General features: G+C 42.9%; 1 protein-coding gene across 1 annotated transcript; it reads right to left on the bottom strand.

The window, feature by feature from the left end:
- Positions 1 to 1703: 1703 nt before the first annotated feature.
- DNAJC18 (DnaJ heat shock protein family (Hsp40) member C18) lies at positions 1704 to 21103 on the bottom strand. Its single transcript, XM_014853854.3, has 8 exons — positions 20963 to 21103; positions 19079 to 19265; positions 17902 to 18047; positions 14578 to 14763; positions 13732 to 13841; positions 12616 to 12725; positions 10286 to 10458; positions 1704 to 5461 (listed from the first exon to the last, which is right to left on the bottom strand). Exons 1-8 carry the CDS (start codon positions 21000 to 21002, stop codon positions 5337 to 5339), a joined length of 1077 nt encoding a protein of 358 aa, XP_014709340.2. The 5' UTR covers positions 21003 to 21103; the 3' UTR covers positions 1704 to 5336.
- Between the last annotated feature and the right edge of the window lie 11 nt (positions 21104 to 21114).

Raw genomic sequence — 21114 nt, 5'->3', positions numbered from 1 at the left:
TGGTTAAGTTCCCACGCTCAGCTTCAGTGGCCCAGGGTTTCACTGGTTTGGATCCTGGGTGCCAATCTAGCACCACTCATCAAGCCATGCTGAGGCGGCATCCCACATAGCAGAGCCAGAAGGATCTACAACTAGAATCTACAACTATGTACTGGGGGGCTTTGAGGAGAAGAAGGAAAAAAAAGAAGATTGGCAACAGATGTTAGCTCAGGTGCCAATCTTTAAAAAAAAAAAAAAGAGGGTGACATGATATAATTTATGCTTTGAAAAAGATCTCTCTAGTTGCAGCAAAGGTTACAAATTGGAGGGGGCCCTGAAGAGATGCAGAGACTACTTACACTTAGGAGGCTTCTGCAGTAGTTTTTATCAGAGAAAGTGGATGGTAATTTGGGAGTCAGATGGTGTCAGAGGAGATGAAGAGTAGATGGATTTAGGATAGTCTGGAGGTAAAACTGATAGGACTTAATGGTGGAGGGGATATGAGAAAAAGGGAGTCAAGGTGCTTTGGTTGTTTACTGCTGCAAACAAACTACCACAAAATGTAATGGCTTAAAACAGGAACCATTTTATTTGCTGACGATTCTGCAGTTTGAATAGGGCTGGGGGTTGGGGGAGCAGCTCATTGCTCACTTCTGCTCTGACCATCAGCTGGGGTGGCACAAACATCTTGGCTTGGATTGTCTGAGTTCTCTGTTCTTGCTGCCAGCTCAGTTGTTTGGTTCTCCATGTGGTTAGCTTAGTGGTCTCAGGGTGCTTGGACTACCATGGCAGCTGTCCTCCCAGAAGTGCAAAAATGGGAGCTGCTAGTTTTGCCACATTCTATTGGTTAAAGATCAAGGGCCAGCCCAGATCAGAAAGGGGACTACACAAGGGCATGAATATTAGGTGTAGTCCATCGGAGGACACCAAATTAAGTCTACCACACAAAGTTACCTGGGTTTCTGACTTTTGTGCTTGGATGGATGGTGGTGCTACTCACAGAAACGGGAGCACTCACAGCGTTGCTTCCATCTCCATTAAAAATCCCTGCACTCTGTATGAAGGGTGGTTATGTTTCAATTCTCTCTTTCTCAGGATTGCTTTCACTGATACTTCATACTGGATTAATCCCTTTGTTATAGATTCCCAAGGTTCCCTTGGTCGCCCCCTTTGACATTCATCCTCCTGGGAAACATTATCTAAAATTAGCCTCCCTATTAGCTGTGAGCTCCAGGAACCTTGGGCTGGGTCTCACTTGTCCCCTGACCTTCATCCCAAAAGCTCAGCCCACCTGGCACATAGTAAGTTCTCCATCTTTCCTGAATTGAATCTCATCTCAATCTTTCTTCAAATGAAGGGTATTATTATGCCCATGTACTATATTTTTAAACTAAGACTTTCCTAAATATGAGCCATTAGGAACAAAGACAGCAAGGAACTTGGGATAACACCTGATTTTCAGATGCTAAGTAGATTTGATCTGTGCATTAGCTGTGATATGCTGCAGCTGCTGTTATTTGATAGACAACAAATATGGAAGTAGTGATGCCACCAGTGCTATCTATTGTTCTAAACACCAATAATTCCACTGATGGATGAGGGAAGGCTGGCGCAGAGGTCAACAGCTTCTCTAGTCCTAAGTGGCTCCAAGGGAGTTGGGCAATATGCAGTGCCCAAGGGTGCCATGAGCAAAGGTAAAAGAACAAAGGAAAAATATAAAGCCATTCTTTTTATATAAAATTGTTTAATTTCCTTCTCGGTTAAAATACACTCAATCCAGATGCAGTGGATCAGGTGACCAGATTTTCAGGATTCTTATTCCATGAGGAGTTGATTCCATTTGTGTCAAACCTGGCTCTGGTCACAGAAGATTCACATCTTTAATTCCAAATACTGAGTGTGATGCAAATGATGTAATCAGTATCTAACACATGGGCATATAGTTACTTGGTGGTCACTGCACGAGGTATCAAGAATGCAGGCTCAAAAAATAAGATGTCTAATAACTTGGCCCCTTCCAAAAATAAATATATTAGGATTCTAAGCTTACGTCTTAAATGAATCCAAAATAAATACTAATTAAGTGCTAGCTCCTGTGAGGAAAATTGCATGCAGAGACAATGAACTTGCATGTGTGGCCAGTTGTAACAGGAAGCTTCTGGAATCCCAGCAGTACCTCCTCACAAAGCCAGTCCTGAGTATGAGGATGAAAACGAGAATAACACATAGTTTGGCCAGGCTGCTGGATTCCACATTCCAGTGGAATTTGGAGTTCAGTGTAATTTCTAATAGTTTCCAACAGAAAGCATAGCAATGACATCTTCTTACTGGTCACTTCTCCCAAGCTGTGAGGCCTGGAGCTGATCAAGGAAGTTCACAAGTTTTCTGGTTTGAGCAGGTGGACCCCAGGGTTGCTAATGTGGGGACACAGATTCCTTCAAGCCGCAGTGTCCTTTGTGGTGAAAAGGATTTTCATCTTCCCCTCCTCACTGCTGATCGTGCAGTGCAGACAGCACTTTGCTTCTAATGGACGCGAGCTTCCGTTTCTGCTTGAGCCTCAAGCCCTATTTTTTAACCCCACTCCTATCACACGTCTCCAACCTGCATTAATGCTCAGATACAGTCTAGAGCTGCACGCCAAGTTCTGACAGCAAGAATACGCCTTACCTAAAGAGTTTATATATGATCAGGAAGCCTTCCAAAGAATGTAGGCAAGAGGAAAACGCTTATGTTACCAACATGCAGACAACCCATCTAAAATACAACCCAGGAAATTATAGTTTAACAATATTCTGGACTGTACCAAATAGATTAAACTATCCTTCAACCAAAAGCAAATACCAATCCCTTGAGGAAAACCCGATGTGAATGTTGTGGTCTATTAGCTAATAAATAAAACAGTACCATCAGTGCTATAAACACAGACAATAGACCTGACATTTAATGTAGTTAGCATTGCCTCTATTTAGTGTCATCACAGATAACTCGTCTCTGCCATGAAATCCATAAAGTGTGTGACTACACTATTCATAGGCTTCTAGAGCAGCATCTTTTAAGCTGTCAAGTCAGTTTAATTATGGCCCATTTTCTAGCAGAGGTTGGGTTTGGGAAGAGGAGAGCTTTGATTTTTTGTGTATAAGAAAACTTTCCATAAGCCTGCTTGGCTCACAGGCACATTTTACAGTGTAAATGCCCTTAGTCACTCAGAGGGGATCAAGGAAGCCCCCCCAAACCAGGAGGATAGACTTACATGGGAAGCAAAATCTGGCTATCTCTGGAGCTTCCCCCACTCCCCACAGCTAAGCAGTTGTTCCCTACAGCCACCAAAGCTCCACTCTTTGCCTCTGGACCCATCTCCTGACCCTATGGAATGCCCACATGTTGAACCATGCTAGATGTGTCTGCCAAAATCACAGCTATGCATCTCAAAGGAGACACTCTGCTTTAGAAATCACTTTTAATGCAGACTCTCCTTCCAAAAGGAACTTTTCTTCCATCCTGAAGAAAATATAGAGTGTAGACTATAGTCACCTACTGATCCTTCCAGGTTCAGATTCACGATAATCAAGACAGCTCAATCCTGGCCACTCGCTTTTGCATGAAGGCTCAGAACCATGTAGCACAGGCAACAACTTACCTCTTCCTTGTCACTGGTGGGAAGGGCTGCTTGCCTTTGAGGGACCTCTTGTTTTGTATACAGAATTGGTGTACAGAGGGTCTTCCTTCCTAAAGACTTGGGGGAAGGTATCCTGAGTGGATGCACGACTGCCATAGAAAGGATACAGGGTCACAAAGTCAGGGGGACAGGGGCATCCTTGGGAAAGATTCTGCTTTACCAATTTGGCTAGAATCACCTGAGAAATGGGATGACATCACATCTTCTACTCAATAATCAGCCTACTATCTAGCTCTGCCACTACCAATTGTGTGACCCAGGTCAACCATTCATCCTCTCTAGGCCAAAGTTTTCATTCATAAAAACAGGGATAACATGTCGACTTCACAGAGTTGTGAGGAGGCTAAAGTAAGAAAATATATGTGAGGGGCCGGCTCCGTGGCCGAGTGGTTAAGTTCGCGCGCTCCGCTGCAGCGGCCCAGGGTTTGGATCCTGGGTGCGGACATGGCACCACTTGTCAAGCCACGTTGAGGCAGCGTCCCACATCCCACAAATAGAGGGGCCTGCAACTAAGATATACAACTATATACGGGGATTTTGGGGAGATAAAGCAGAAAAAAAAAAAGATTGGCAACAGTTGTTAGCTCAGGTGCCAATCTTTAAAAAAAAAAAAGAAAAGAAAATATATGTGAGAATCCCTGCTTCATACTAGGCACTCAACAAATGTTGACTATGTGAAAAAGCATCTCATATCACAAACCACAGGGCACTGGGTTAGACAAAGTGACTGCTGGGGCCAACGCCAGACCCCCATAGCCATGTAAAGAGTCTTTCCCTTCTATCCCTAGGCTTGAGCAAACAGCCTGGTTGGCTGGCAATGCCTCCTTGTAGGTCTGACCACTGTACCTCTGTGGGGTGTAGGGACTCAGCTTAAGTGTGATGCGGCAAGGGGAAATGACAAAAAGGACATTCTCTGGTATCTATGATGGACAGGGGAACCTGTACTGAGGTTCAGTCTTGCATTTCATCTTCACCCCTGGCCCCTGCTTCCTGCTGTTGAGTTGTCCATTGAACTGTTTCACTCAATAGCTTTTAATTTCTGGACCTTTTATAAGAGAGAGGGTTAAGGAAGTAAAAGAAACTCAAAACAGGCTGTGTGCTAGTGCTAGTAACTCTGAATAGAGATTAGGCAAATAGAAAACTACTGACTACAACAGTTTACATTTCTCCATCTTCCCCTTAGAAAATGGAAAGCTGCGTAGGAGCAGGTTTCAAAGGCTGGATTCTAGGGGAGATGAGGACTCTAATAAGGGAGAGGTATAATTTTTGCTGCACATTGTAAACAACTAATATTAAGCTGCTTTGGCTATGCCTAGGAATGACTGGGTATTGAAACATTCCTGAAGAAGGGAAGAAGGAAGAAAACATGAATCTGCTCTGGGATGCCCTGAACTACATTCCTAGAGGCAGGGTGGGCAAGGAACAGGGGGCGCTGAATCAAATGCTTTGCCATTAATTCAATTTAGATGAACTGTTCCTGGCCCTTGGAGCCAATCCCTAGGAAGGATTCTCTGATGACAAGTCTGGCTCCATGCTCTAGCGCCTACAACTCTGCCCACCAAACAACATTAGCAAATTGTAAAATGTTAATAATTTCCTAATTTTGTATTATAAAATGGAATTAGGAACATAAATAGTAACAAGTAGCAAAACCCCAACCCTGCGCCGGACTATCATCCTCTCAGCCACCTCTGCGCAGGCCAATAAGTTTGGAAAGTTTTTCACAGTTTTCAAGTTTCAGCGACTCTGCTTTCTGTCTCAATCGTTCATCTCTGTATAATCCTGCCAAATTTGTCAACTCCGACTCTGAAAGATAAAACAGGTAACCAATTCATCAAGAGAGTTGAGCTTCTTTGTTTCATTTCAATATTTCTGGAATCAAAGCTCCTCTTAACTTATTTAATGCTTTTTCTTTCAATTAAATTAAGAAACACTCATTTATTCAAGAGTATCAGGCAGCTACACTACACCAGGTGCTGAGGATTAAAAGACACCTGTGATCCCGGAGTCCTGCAGTATCTGTGCTCTATTATAAAAGCACTGCACTTAGTTCTTATCAATAGAACATTTGGCACCAGACTTAGGAAACCTGCACGTGTGCAGTAAGAGGAGACTGACTGTTTCACGGTCTTCCTGCGAATGGGATTCAGATGGCAGTTGGGAGAGAATGGAGTCCAATCGCCTGTCCCTGTCATCTGAAACAAAGACAGCTGCTTCATGCTTTCCCCTGCGTGGCGGGATCATAACTCATACATGCTAACTGACACAGAGCCTCCTCCGTTGCGTATGCCTTCTATAGAAGGCCAGGTTGCTGGTGGCTTTCTTCATTCCCTCACCACATGTGGGGTCCCTAACTCAAAGGCCAAAGGCAGCTGGGCTCTTTTAAAAGTGAAATCATCTCGATCCGGTGACCTTTGTCTCCTTGACTAAATGAATTTCATTTTCTCTTCATGGTGGAGAAGGTCATTCTATTTTTAACCAGAATATAATCTCTGCTGTCTTCTCTGACTCAACAGTGGTTTGGCTGCCTTTATTTTGTATTCTTTTGTAAATTTTCAGAGACATTCTCAGGAGGGAATGCCTGAAAAGCACCTCCAGAGATGTGTTGTGTATTAACAGGGTGGCATGCTTGGATGGGCTGAATGGCTTCTGAAATCTTCCAACAACAGGCAGCTACTCAATGTTTAAAGGACCTTTCTTGTGAAAATGCTATTTTAATCATTTTGAAATATGTCTTTCCATTCTTAATCATCTTGCTGACAGATTTTGTTTTTCTTGGTGGAACGAGAGGCCCCTGTCTGATTAATCAGCAAACTGCCTGGGAACAGGAATTATACTTAGCCCAGGGGAAGAGTGGGCACTGGTTTCTGAATAAGTTTCTATCAACACAAAACACTGTCTGGCATTTCTGCTCACAACAATTCTATTTACCAAGTAAGGCCCAAAGTGAAGATGAAGTGTAGGACTCCAGGGCGAGCAGTGGGTATGCACGGAAACCTTCCCTCTACAATGGGGCTCAGAGCCGGGGCCCTAGCTCAGCAGTTGGTTGGCAAGCAACGGGTCTCCCAGGCTCCAGAACAATGTGCTCTCACCCTGTGGCGCGGGTCCCTGCAGGGCCTGCTAGCCAGAGCTTGCCTTGGCACAGTCACCCTTGCAGGTGACAAAGCTTCATGGAGGATCATGTGCTGCACCCAAATGAAAGCCCTGTGCTCCTGGGTCCTGCCCAGAACTCAGCACTAACTCCATTTCTCTGGCATGTGGGAAACCCGTTCAGGGGGCCTCTACAAAATCAGTGTATGCCTTAGGTCCTCTGGAGTCACAGTTATACCCACAGTTATATGGAACAGATTCTGTGGCTTTGCTTTTCCTTAGGTTTTTTGTTTAATGGGCTTACCTAAATGACTCATTGCCTGAAATCTCATTCCAGAAAACATTAAGGGCTAATGATTCTTACTATCTTCTACACTGAAGACCACTGGAATAAGCTGATGAAAGATAAATGCACATATATGAATGCTTTTCTCAAAACATCACATTGCTTTTCATAAAGTTCACTGAAACCAGGTATTAGTGCTCCAGAGATTGAGACTCCTGCTCCAGAGCAATGACTTTGCACAAGGTCAGTGTTTCAAGGAACCATGTCCCGCATCCCCACTACCATGCTTAGACAAACTTCTCTCCAAATTGCCAGTGAATCCTTTTGCCCTACAGTGAGCAAAAGGTCATCTCAATGAGTATGTTACTTTTGATAAGTTCTGTTAATATTCAATAACTTCTAAGTTAAAAAAAAATAATGTTTGGGAAGGGCAGGATCAAGAGACCATCTTTTCTTCTTTGTAAAATGTTTCCCTACCTCTGAATGCCAGTGTAGTAGATGGACAGAGCATTGGGCCTGCAAGGTAAACTGACTCAGGCAAGTTGCCAAGAGAAGCAAGTCCCAGACTTTCTCCCAAGAACACTCTGCACAAGATCTCAGATTGGAGTCTTGACAGCTGGAAGACCCCTATAGATCCTGACAACCCTCATGATTCAGCCCCATGAGACAGTACTGCATCCAGTTTAGCAAGGCCAAGTAAGGCCTGGACTCCATCAAGAACCAGGCACTTACTATGTGCCAGACACCATGCTAAGCATTATACCCATACCATCTTCTATAATCCATACAACCTCTCTAAGAGGAAGTTCATTTTATCCCCATTTCAAAGCTTAAGCTTCTACCCACTCTGCTACCCTGCTCCAGGACATGGAAAAAAGTGCTCCCCTGCCTGGCAGGGTCAGGATCTCAGCTCAGCTCAGCCAGGCCAGGAGGCAGTTCCTGCCTGTTACTTTTGTCCATCCCAGCCCAGTGGCCTGGCCACTTCCCCTGGCATCACGTTTATTATCTAGATGTAGCTGTGAAGGAGTAAACAGGGCAGTTAGTGTTCATAGTTTAGGATTACAGAAGTTCATTTGGATTAAGCATTCTAAGGTAGAGTAGAGAAAAGAAATGAACAAAAGATTTTAAAAGACAATGGCTAACTTTGCTAAAAACAGTTTCCATTTGGTATTTTGCCAAGAGTGAACTTTGTTCTCAAGTGGGTTTATTTTTACAACCTCCAACTGCTAAATTTAACCTTGTTGGCTGCACTTGCTGCTGGATCCGGAGGGCAGATGCTGCTTGTTCTCAAATGGCACTTTGGTTGTGTGGAGGCTCCGGACAGCCACCCTCCTTAAACGCCAGAAATAGATTTTTAAGGGGTGTATGCTGATAACCCCCCAGTTGGAACTGGTGGGTACACGTATCATGCTTACCCACTGGATTTTAATTTATACCTGGAGAGTGCCAAAGCCCTGAAACTAGGCCTCATGGGGATGGGGACGAAAGCCTAGAAGCCAATTTAGGTGTAATCCTTACCATGAACTCTTTGGATAGTTCCAGCTGGGTGTGTGTGTGTGTGTGTGTGTGTGTGTGTTTGAAGAAGGTGAAATGCAGATTTTCATCCAGTTCTTGCAAAAAGCAACAAATTAAAATCCCTCTCAGAGCCCAAAACAGTGGGGACTTTCAGGGTACACACTGTGGCCTTCACCTGATTTGGACCCACATATATACTGCTTTTTATTCTAAGGCCTTTATCTTGCTCCAAAATTCTTTCCTGATTTTTTGAAACTTGGAAAACTTAGTTTAAAATGATATAGGGTACTTCCTGACTCCTCAGTTTTTCCGATAAAAAAGGAACTTCTTCCTCCTACTTAATTCCCCCTTATATCCCAGAGGCATTATCCACCAAGTTGTGATGCACCTGAGAGTTCAGCTGGGCTTTGCCCTATAAAAGTAGAGGGCAGGGACAAGGTCCCTAAGGGCTAGGGTTAGGACACTAACCCTGCTCTGGGATTCTAAATCCTCAGCATTTTCATTGTTTTCCAGTCCTGAGAATCCTCTCTTCAAAAGACATTTGTTGAGCACCTGTTCTGAAGCAAAGACTGTGCCAGGGGCCTTGGACACAAAATTAATAAGACATGATCCTTGTCCTCAGAAAGCCCACAGTCCAGCAGGGAGACTGACATCTACCTACGGAACACTAACACTGTGAGAGCAGTACTGTGTTAGCAGGATGAACCAAGTGCTCTAAGGACACAGAGGAAGGAGAGATTACCTTGGGGGTGGAGTTGGGATGCGTGATGGGTCAGCAAGGGCTTAGCAGCACTGTGACTGAAGTGCTAATTTTACCAGACACTGTTAAATGTTTAATAGTACCCAGTAATAAGGTTTAAAAAATGAGTTAGCGTTTGCTCTTTAAAAATTAACCAAAGCCATGTTTTATAAGATAGTTGCTAATGGTGGTGTGCATGTGTGTGGAATTCAAGTAGGATCAAAAGAGAACTTGTTGGCTGAGAGACAGGGCCACCCTTGCTACCACATTCCCCATTAACACGCACTGGAGTTGTAAGCCAAGTGGCAGACACTGTCACCTGCCTTGTCTCCAGAGAGGGAAATAGAGTGAAAGGCCTGCTCACATCCACCCTTAGCGAAGGCACAGACCTAGGGAGGGTCACTTTTGTTCTGTGTGGCCACACGCGACTGGAGATGAGGAAAGGGGGCACCTAACTGAATACCAACAATCTATGAACCTTCGGTCTGGCTCAAAAAGTTAGGCTGGATCAATCAGATTTCCCTCTAGGGAATGTGGAGTTAAGAAACTGTAGACCAAACCAGCTACAACTTAAAGAGGAGGCTTGTGATGTACAAAGGGGCCAATGGCTCATGGAGTGGGGAAGTTGGGAGAGCAACTAGGAGAGTAGAAATCAAAATAAACCATAGCAAAACAAAGTTATGAAGGAGAGCTTGAAGAAGCAAAGGAAGGCAGTTGGCAGAGAGGAGAGAGGCAGATAGGCAGAGAGAGATAGAGGCTCAGAGACAGACAGACAGATGGGCAACTAGTGCTGCCTAAGTTCCTAAGATTTCTAAGTCTTGGCTACGTGTATCCTGTCAATAAACTTCCCCTTTTTTGTAGTATCCTGAAGGGCCTCTGTCCTGTCTCTGTTCACATGAACATGTGCGATTCAAACAAGGAGAGAGGAGGGATCAGGAAGCGGGGATGCCTTAGGTTGGAAGGATGGCTACCAGCTAAACCCCCTTTTAGAGCATCTTACTTTGTTGTTTCTCCTTCCAACAACTCGTCTGGATGTAATCAATGTAATCCTTCTCTATCGTCTTCTCCAGGTCACGCAGAGATGCTCCCCTGTAGGCCTTGTCAAAGTTTTTATCCACAAAGTAAGGCACCTGCAGGTTCTGGGTTTCTCTAGAAATGGTATAGCCCAAGGTCCTAAAACAAGGAGAGAGAGAGAGAGGCTCTGGTACGCTTTTTATATTCAGCAATATCACTCTTAGCACTGGCTTCACAGACATCATTATCACAATCACCTCTCCAGAGGGCAGGTGCAGATATCAGCTTCTAATACACGCAACATTTATTATTTCCCTAGCAAAGTATAAGTGTAATGTCATCATTATCACTATTACGTAAGCATGTAAATACTGTGGATTCAGCTTCAATATATTTACTTTATTCTCTTAAAGGAGTCACGTCTTTTATATTTCTTTCTATGCTAAAAGTAGAATGCTGAATGCTTAAAAAAACAATTTGTATATTGTGTAGGACCTAGCATGGTACCTGGCACAGAGTAGGCTATTGGCAGATGTTGGTTGGATGAAGTGATTGTTATAGTAAACTACTTACAAATAACCAGATAGCTTACACCAATTTAGCACCAATTTTAGGACATGACAAAAAGTACTTCACACATAGCTGCTAAGTGAGAAGTGCAAAAAACTCAGCCAAAAGATTTCCATGATACTTCTTGGGCTCTCTGTGAGTCTAGGATATCCAATGGTATCTGGTGCTCAGAAACATTAACAGGTCTGGGTTAACTAAATTCTAACCATAAGGAAGTATAGAAAGGAGTACAAATTCAAGTTAAAACAATGTGACAATAATGTGCAAAATCCAAGCTGATTTTGTTCAAACTGGACAAATTCCATTTAAATGAGTTATATTTGAGTCTTCTCAGCCTTTTCCTTTGATCTCTTAACTTAGGAATCTTGCTGAATGTCTAAGAGCTCAGGCCATGACTGCTCCCATCTGCCTTTGGGAAGGTGTTAGCAGGGCAGGTTCCTGCCAGCCCCACTGGCCTGACAAGAAAGGAGGTAGCTGTAGCATATGGAGAATACAGGAAGTCAGGAAATAGAGGGAATCAGGTCAGTGTGATCCGAGAGTAATAACCTCCCTTTGCGTCTCAACTTTCCTCTCTGTAAAATGAAGATATTGATCCAGAATGATAGTCTTCACTCCACATGATCACCAACAAAAACTTCCTGTTATGTATTGCGTCATGGATTCCACATTTTGTAAGGTTTTTGTAGACTAAACTAGAGCAATGAGTAATGACTTATTTCTCATTATTAATTAAAAAGATAATTAATCTAGTGATTCTCAAACTTTAATATGGACCAGAGTTATCTGGAGGGCTTGTGAAAACTCAGATTGCAGATTCTCACCCTGAGTTTCTGATTCAGTAGAGGCCTAAGAGTTTGCATTTCTTTTTCTTTTCTTTCTTTCTTTCTTTCTTTTTATTTTTTGGTGAGGAAGATTGGCCCTGAGCTAACATCTGTGCCAATCTTCCTCTATTTTGTATGTGGGATGCTGCCACAGCATGGCTTGATGAGTGGTGTCTATGTCCACATCCAGGATTTGAACCTGAGAACCCCAGGCCGCCAAAGCAGAGAGTGTGAACTTAACCACTAAGTCACCGGCTGGCCCCAAGAGTTTGCATTTCTAACATCTTGCCAGTTGATGCTGATGATGCTGGTCTGGAGACCAAACTTTGAGAACTGAATTAATTGAAATAATTAATTGAAGAAATAAAAAAATTCTTATCAGAGCTCATAATTTGCATGTAATACAAACATTATAATGAATGTCTACATTTTCAGTAAAAGCAAAGAAATGTGAGACTATGGTTTGACTATGTAGCCTTACCATGAATAAAATGTCCTATTCTTGCAATTTCTTAAATTGAAAATAATCACCAGATCTCAGGTACTATGTTCTCAGAAGCACAGGGTCCAGGGATCCTATCACAAGATCAATAGGGTCCTTTCTAACTCTAACATGGTGTGATAAGGATATAATCTGAACCTGGAGTTATTCTATTAATCCTTCAGAAACCAGTTGTTGCTGTTCTGCAGCTGACCCGGATGATGTCGCTGTAGAACAAAACAATCCATCTCCTGAGAGCACTGGAAACTGCCTACAGTATTTTTGAGTCTCTGCACTGTTACTATCCAGCTGTTCCTTAAAACACCAAATCAGTGTTTTCTACAATGAAATGTGAAATGAAATGTTGGTTATGTACCAGCAAAACCTTCAAGTCTTTCACCTTCCAGACTATTGTTAAGAAAGATTTATAAATATTTGACTTACGATTTATAGAATAGACTATATGGGGGATTAGAAGCTAGCAGCTGAGTAATGACAGATATAATCACAATCACCAGAACTGGAAGTAACTGAATGAATGCAGAATACGTAGTCTGAAAAAGAAAAAAATATTTAGTGTAGGTGTTCTTCATCAGTATAAAACTTATTGAAAATAGGATAGTTTCCCCAAAGAAAATACGAATTACCAATTCATTGCACAAAGCCCAAGGTTTTTCTGGGAAGGCTGTACTTTCCGGTGAGAGGTACCAAACAATTCTTGTTCTCTCTGCTGTGAAGGCTGAAGGAGGCCCACCCACAACCTGGGCTGACACCCAGTAATTCTCCTGCAGCCTCCTTTTCTAAGACCAGTGAAGCAGACATCTGTGGGTGAGTCTGCCCAGACTGTGGCTCTTACTGGGCCAGGTTAATATTATGCAACTCTGTTTCCTTGGCCACAGCTGAATGGACCAGGGGACATCTAACCCTAGCAGGGATAATCACATGCTCCCTCTTAGGAATTTGGGATTGAGATTCATCACCGTTCACTGCTAGGCAGTCACTTGAAGAAAGGATACATACTCTTAGGCACTAAGGACTTGCCATTTGCAAGGGGAAGTAGGACAAGCCAGGCTGCTTAGAACGAATGAAGCAGACGCAGAGAGGCAGGAAAATTGGAGACAATCTGGCCCCAAGGAGTCATGGAGAGCACAACTGCATGGGTACCTGACAGCACCCCAGTTCCTGGTTCCCATCTGTCATGAGACCCAGTTGTGCTTCCTGCCCTTAAGCTTCGTGAGACTCCCTTGATCCCTTAAACCCCTGTTAGTTCTGAATATTTTCAAAGGAGTTCCTATTTTCTGCAGTCAAGAAAACCTTGGTCAAGACAGCCCCACAAAGGAACTGGAAGCCCCTGAGAGCAACGAAAGAATGGGTGGGGAAGGGGGTACCATTCTGGCCTATTTGGGTCAATTATCCAGCTCTTCTTACCAGCCTCTGTTTTCCTAAAGCACATTTTAGCAACATATCTCAAGTTGAACTTCTAAAACCTGATCATACGCCACATAGGTCAGCTCAGTACGAGTGTTTATGAGCAGCAGTTCTCCTGTCCTCCCTGGGTACCTGAGGTTTATCTTCCTCCTCTTCCTTCTGTGTCTGCATCCTCTCGTGTCGGTGCCGCCGGTGGTAATAGTGGGTGTCATCTGTCACGTTTGAAAACATATGAATATTTCCTGGAAAAGAAAGAAAAGCAAATACTTAGTATGAGATAGCAAACACTCCTTCCTTGCCTTTTCCAAGGTCCTTGCTCCCGAATAGATTCTCTGAGGGTAGAGAATTATCCCATTTTACCAAGTAGGAAAATAAGACAGTAGGTAAGCCAAGTGAACCAGATGGAAATGCAATGTGCTTAGCTCTCCTGCCTTTATTTAAATAGTCTTTTGTAACTAGTGAGTGAGAGAACACTAAAAGGCCGGTAAAGGAGCATTTGGGCCATGAATTCTGTCTGACAGGCTCATGCTGCTTCCTTGCCCAATATCCGATTACGTCACTAGTATCTTTATTAGCAACTCATAAAATTCAGTTTACTTCCTGGGAATTTAATTATCCCAACTTCCAACTCTCTGGGGATACTTTCCTAACTTTTATCTTTATAAAACTGCTATTTTGCAATAATGATAATAATAGGCATTCTGCTATTTATTTATAAAGTACTTAAAAATATCCAATCCTCATAGCAGCCCTGTGAGGTAGGTATTATCAGCCCCATTCTTCGGGTGAGGAAACGGGATCAGAAATACTAAGTGATTTGGTCAAAATCATGCCCAGCTGGAGGCTGAAGACTTGCCTCAAACCTCAGCTCATCTGATTCCAAATTCTTGCTGTTTCCACCATACCATGGTCCCTCTATTCAGATCCTCAAACAGGATCTTGTTAAAAATTTTTAAACAATAATTTTGGGATACTAACCTGTAGGAAAATGTCCTCCAAAGAAGACATTGAATAGCTCTTCTGGAGTGATGTCAGCTTCGAAGTCTCTGTAATAACTATGAGGTCTGGCTCGAGGGGCAGTGAAAGTCACCTGTTCATCTCCATATTCATCATAGCGGAGTCTCTTATCAGGATTGCTCAGGACTGCAAAGGCATTTCCTATTGCTGCAACCCAAACCAAAAAGCACCTGAGTACACAGTCTTTGCTGTAGCTGAGGGTGATCAGAGTAGCAGCAATGAAGAGCCCTCAGTTCATCAATGCTGGGTAACTTCACAGGGGCCCAAGGAGAGGTGCTTGGGCCTAGAAAGTTTACCCAACCACCTGCCCTTGAAATTTTCCATGATCTAGTTTGACAAGCCAGAAACACCACTGGATTCAAGATGAACTAAGAACACCTGTGCTCATTCATCAACAATGTGTTCTTGGGGCTGGCCCCATGGCTTAGTGGTTAAGTTCAGTGTGCTCTGCTTTGGTGGCCTGGGTTCAGTTCCCAGGCATGGACCTACACTACTTCTCCATGGTCATGCTGTGGCAGCGACCCACATACAAAATAGAGGAAGACTGCCACAGGTGTTAGCTCAAGGCAAATCTTCCTCAAGCAAAAAGAGGAAGATAATGGGCTGGCCCGGTGGCACAGCAGTTAAGTTTGCACATTCCGCTTCTCGGTGGCCCGGGGTTCGCCGGTTTGGATCCCGGGTGCAGACATGGCACTGCTTAGCAAAAGCCATGCTGTGGTAGGCGTCCCATGTATAAAGTAGAAGAAGATGGGCATGGATGTTAGCTCAGGGCCAGTCTTCCTCAGCAAAAAGAGGAGGATTGGCAGTAGTTGGCTCAGGGCTAATCTTCCCCCCCCCCAAAAAAAGAGGGAAGATTGGCAACAGATGTTAGCTGAAGGCAAATCTTCCCCAGCAAAAAAAAAAAAAAAGAAAGAAAAGAAAAAAAAGTGTTCTTATTTCACTTGAGAGCAATAGTTTATGGTTGGAAATGGTTCATACATAAGTAGTGGTTTTAACTTGAAGTCAGAAACAATCTCCTGAATAGAATAATCAGTAAAAAATCCTTCTGCTTGGCTAAAAGCAAAGTCCTTACTTATCACAGTCTTGTTTCAGCTTCCTTTAGAAAATGGTCTTCATAAATTTCGAAATCTATCTCCAATGTCTCAGTGAGGGATCAAAGACGGAATAGATTACATATGCTTACCATCACCTTTCTTCCCTAGGCACAAATGTGCAAACTTTGTCCAATTTCATTTAAACATACAATTAGTACCACCAATCAAAGAAACCTTGAAAAAAATATTTTAAGACATCCCTACTCCCTACTTCTAATTCAGTCAGCACTATCAGAAACACAGTTGGCAAGAGCATTTTCTTATGATTCTTCTAGCTGGTGAATTGTATTAAATGTTTACAGCAATAAAACTGCTAAGCAGAAAAACCTAAACAGAGTTGCTTAGACATTCACATTCCTTGAAATTTGGCATATTTCTCAAAGAAATGGCATTAGTCTGTAAAAACTGTACAGGAAGGTGTAAAGAGAACATGGGTTATCTGTTTCCTTGTAGAAGTTGTGGGGAGAACTAGATTCTCCATGCCACATCAACAAGGGTAGACTGTCCTCTGAGGTAAATGTTCACTTTTAAAAATTTCTCAGATCTATTGGTTTTTACTTTTTTTTTTGAAAAATTTCAAATCTACAGAAAAGTTGAAAAAAATAGTATAATAAACACATGTATACCCTTTACCTTGATTTATCAATTGTTAGCATTTTGCCACATTGCTTCCCTCAACTCTCTATACATACATAAGTACATATAATATGTACACATTTCTTTTGCTGAACATTTGAAAGTAAGCCCCGGGTATTATAACACTTTGCCCCTAAATATTTCAGCATATATATCCTAAGAAGATGGACATTCTCCTACATGATCATAATACCATTATTACAGCTAAGAAACTTAACATCAATTCACCATCACTCAGTGAATCCATGCAAAGGTCACGTATTGCATTTGCGTTTACATCTCTTTAGTTTCTTTTAATCTAGAACAGTCTCCCTCACCTTTTTTTGTTTTTCATTACATTGAATTTTTTGAAGAGTGGGCCATATTTTGATTGTTTCCTCATTGGGCCATATTTGAATGTTTGACCTCACAAAGGTCAAACATTGTGGTAAGAATATCACTTAGGTGCTACACCATATAATGTTGGGTTGTTCCAGTATTGGTGATGATAAGTTGGATCATTTGGTTAAAGGGGTGACAGCTAGATATCTCCATTATAAAAGAATGGTTCCCCTTTGTAATCAGTGAGTGTTCTGTGGGGTGATACTTTGACATCATGTGAACATCCTGGTCAACAACAACCTACCGTCCAGTGGTTTTAGCATCCATTGATAATCCTTACCCAAATCAGTGACTTCAGGAGGTAAAGCTCGTAAGTAAGTTTTTACTTGTGTGTTGGGTCCAAAATATATTTTTTTAAAAATACAAGGGCCAGCCCGGTGGCACAGCAGTTAAGTTCACACGTTCTGCTTCAGCGGCCCAGGGTTCACTGGGTCGGATCCAGGGTGCGGACATAGGCAACACTTGGCAAGCCATGCTGTGGTAGGCGTCCCACATATAAAGTAGAGGAAGATTGGCACAGATGTCAGCTAAGCAACAATCTTCCTCAAGCACAAAGAAAAAGATTGACAACCAATGTTAGCTCAGGGCCAGTCTTCCTCACACACACAAAAAGAAAACATTTCTGAAAGTATGATGAAAACCAATGGAAAAAAAAGAATTGATCTATAACTATAATTTATGCTCTTTATACACAGCTTTTTCATACAAACATAGGTTTCATGAACAAAGAGTGTCATGGTCAAAGAAGTTTGGGAATGCTGTCTAGTCCCCTATTTGCAAGCAGCCACCAGCCTATAAGTTCCACAAGAGGAAACATGTCTGTTTTATTCACCATGGCACTTGGCACATGGATCTTCAATAAATATTTGCTGAATCAATGAATGAATCATTCCAAAAGGTATTATAGAGAAACCAAACATTTTTTCCAAAAGAAATTAAGGTACGTGAATGAAGATAGGAGGGAGCTATGCTGGTAATCACTATTTAAGAGATGTGGCAGGAAAAAAATCGATGCGTGTAGCCCTACAAAACAATTACATAGGCTGCCCTCTTGACGCAGTTGGCAGCATGTCAGTCTCATAATCTGAAAACAGTTACAGGGGAGACTGAAAACAACTTGCTGTGACCAAACATCACAAGAAGGGCAGAATGAAGCATTAGTTCAGCATCAGACCTTTGAAGGCATCTGTTGCTCCAGGAGCACAGTTCTTGTCGGGGTGAAATTTCAGGGCAAGTTTTCGGTAAGCTTTCTTAAGCTCCTCATCACTGGCATTTCGCGAAACTCCCAGAATTTCATAGTAATTTCTGCATTTCTTGATCCTAAAAACACACATTAGAAACATGTATGTCTACAAAGGCCCCTTTTGTACAATTAACTGCAAAGTAGTACACCAATCCTCCCTCCAATCTGTAAGCCCCAAAACAAACCTAAAAGAAAATTGGTGAACACATTAATGAAACATTCGATTCATTAACAATGTCCTCCTCCCACTGAGAACTTAATGCCTTTCAAAGTATTTTTACATCTAATATTTTATTTTTTCTATATTCCTGCAAGTAGGCAATGATTTCTTGATATGTCCATTTTGTTGATATTTTCAAGAAACCAACTTCTGGTTTTGTTGATTTTCTCTATTGTTTTTCTATCCGCTATTTCATTTATTTCTATGCTGTATTATTTCCTTGATTCTGCTTGCTTGGATTTAGTTTGCTCTTCTTTTCCTAGAAGATTAGGTTATTGATTTGAGATTTCTTTTTTTAATATAAACATTTATAGCTACATATTTCTTTCTATGTATTGCTTTAGCTGTTTCTCATATGCTTTGGTATGTTGTGTTTTCATTTTCATTCATCTGAAAGTAGTGTCTAATTTTCCTTCTGATTTCTTCTGTGACTTGTTATTTAGAAACATGTTGTTTAGTTTTAACATATTTGTGAATTTCCCAAATTTTCTTCTGTTGTTGATTTAAGAAAACATACACTGTATGATTTTAATCCTTTTAAATTTATTGAGGTTTATTTTATGACCTAATATATAGTCTTATTCTGGAGAATGTTCCATGTATACTTGAGAAAAATGTGTATTCTGCTGCTGTTGGCTAGAATGTTGTAAAGTTCTCGGTTATGTCTAGCTGGTTTTCTCTGCCTCTCTTACAGTGGAAGCATAGCAGTTACCTTAGATTACCCCTTATACTCCACTTCCACCTAGTCTTGCCTCTGAGGCCAAGAAGCTATTATGCTTCAATAATAATAATAATAATGATAATAATAGCAGTCAATACTTACATAGCACATTGTCTGTGCCAGGCACTCCACATCAAATCGCTCATTTAATCCCACCACAGGCTCACCTTTGTACTCCAAGCAGCTGCTCCTCAGTATAAGTGGTGCTCCCCTCACCCTGCCGGGTCTGATTCCACTCATTCTCAGACTTCTTTTCCTTTTGTGCCTTCATGCAGTTACAGCAACCACAAGGATGATGACTTTCAGGAGGTCTGTCTTCTGGGTACTTGTTTCTTCTAATTGCATCAATGTAAGCTGCAAGGCAATAGCTCTTCCATTAGGCCTCAGTCTGACCTGCAAATCAACTTTGCTACCTGCCTTAGCTATCTGGGCGGCTGCATGGAGGCATGAGTAGGTCAGTATGCGGGCCAGCTAACAATGTAACACTGACTTTTAAGCATCCATACAAAGCTGAACAAACATCTTCCTTGAGAAAACGATACATAAAATAGAGAGGCAACCTTGAAAAACTTATAATGCCAGAAACGTGAAGCATAATAATGTCCACTGTACCTACAGTGGTCAGTCAGCAAATAGAAAGTCACCCAGAGCCACTGAAGGGGCTCCAGAGATATCTGCCCAATACCTTGCCTTTAGTGCAGCACAAGGGGAAGCCTATTTCTCTATGGTCCATGGTCAGAAGTGACAATGCTCATGAAATAATATTTTTGCTTGCAATGCCTCCTACCACTAAGATTTAAAGTAGAGATGAGTTGAATTCTTTTAAACTAACAGTTATGGAAGTAATATATACAAGATACTTGGATAGATAAATCAAGGAGATTTAAAGGTAAGACCTATTCCTGACTATAAAGAGGTTATAGTTTAAAGGGAGAGGATTTAATTAATGATAATGCCTGCAGAATGTAAAGTGGGCCATAGCAATCCAGTCAAAGAAGGCAGAGTACTCACGTCCTGTCTGGAGGATCTGGGAAAGGCTTTAAAAACATCCTTCTCCTGATTAACATCTCTTACTGACTATCCACTCCTCCTTGTCCAGATTTCTTATCATGGGCTCAACCTGCCTCTCCAGCCTCATCTCTCGCCACATGCACCTTTGTAGTCAATGCTCTAGCCACACCAAACTCCTTTTAGATCAGCAATGCTTTCTCTTTTCTCTGTGCCTTTGCATATGCTGTTCCCTCTGCCTGCAACACTCTTCCTCTAAGTCCACCTGGCTAACTCCAACACATCCTGCATGTCAACATGTGTAACACTTTCTCCATGGGGCCTCCTCTGACAAGCAGGCTGTGTTGGGTGCCTTTGTCAATATGCTCCCCAAATCTATGATCTTGCTGTGCAGCCCAGGATTATTGGCCCTGTTTTGTAATTTGCTGTTCACCTGTCAAACTCCCTCACTGGACTGAATTCTGCGAGCTCAGGGGCCCACCTCTGTCAAATCCTCGCTGCAGGACCAGCATAACGCAGGGTAAGTAAGAGATATTGGATCAATACTGTTTGCCTGACTGTAGAATGGAAAAGGCCGGCTTATAGGTCCTGATGCGGGCTTCAGGGACAAGACCAAACCGAGACCGAGGGTCACGCCGCCCATTTTGGCGATGAGGATAAAGGCCAGGTAAGCAAGGTGTGAGAGACCGCATCACCCCGCTAACCCCTGGGCCACCCTGGCGCGGGTGGAGCCTGACCGCCCCAGGCCCTGGGCAGGGCACGGGCGGGGCGGGATCGGGGGCCGGAGGCAGCAAGTCGTCACCAGTGACTCTGGGCTCCAGGCCGGTCCTCAGCTTGAGCCCGCGCTCCTGGTTTCCGGATCCTGGCTCCTGCCCTGGGCAGTCCCTACCTCATCCGGAACCCTACTCAGGCTCAGCATCTTCTCACAGGCCTCTATCCTTCACCTCAGGTCCAGGATCTCAGCCCTTAGGCGCTTTCAGGAGCCCCATCCCTGATCTCTCCCAGACCCTGCCCTGTCCCACCCTCCGGCCAGGACCTGGTACCTTCTGTCCAGCGCTCCCCGCTGCCCAGAGTCGCTGCCATATCGGTTCCCAATCAGCTGGTCTGCAGAGCCTCCCGAACGATGGAGGCTGAAAGGGAAGGGGGCAAGAAACGCAGGGCATGCTGGTCACTGTAGTCCAACCCGTAGGAGCCG

This window comes from Equus asinus, chromosome 9 (genome assembly GCF_041296235.1).
Source record: "Equus asinus isolate D_3611 breed Donkey chromosome 9, EquAss-T2T_v2, whole genome shotgun sequence".
Lineage (NCBI taxonomy): Eukaryota > Metazoa > Chordata > Mammalia > Perissodactyla > Equidae > Equus > Equus asinus.
Note: the sequence above shows the minus strand (reverse complement) of the source record. Positions and strands in the feature narration are given on the sequence as shown.

Excerpts from the sequence above, each read along its gene's own strand:
- DNAJC18 (XM_014853854.3), bottom strand. The coding sequence starts at position 21,002 with ATGGCAGCGACTCTGGGCAGCGGGGAGCGCTGGACAGAAG. Across the intron at positions 18,048-19,078 it reads CAGCTGCTTGGAGTACAAAG|GATCAAGAAATGCAGAAATT; the intron begins GTGAGCCTGTGG and ends GTGTGTTTTTAG. Across the intron at positions 13,842-14,577 it reads TGGAGGACATTTTCCTACAG|GAAATATTCATATGTTTTCA; the intron begins GTTAGTATCCCA and ends TTTCTTTTCCAG.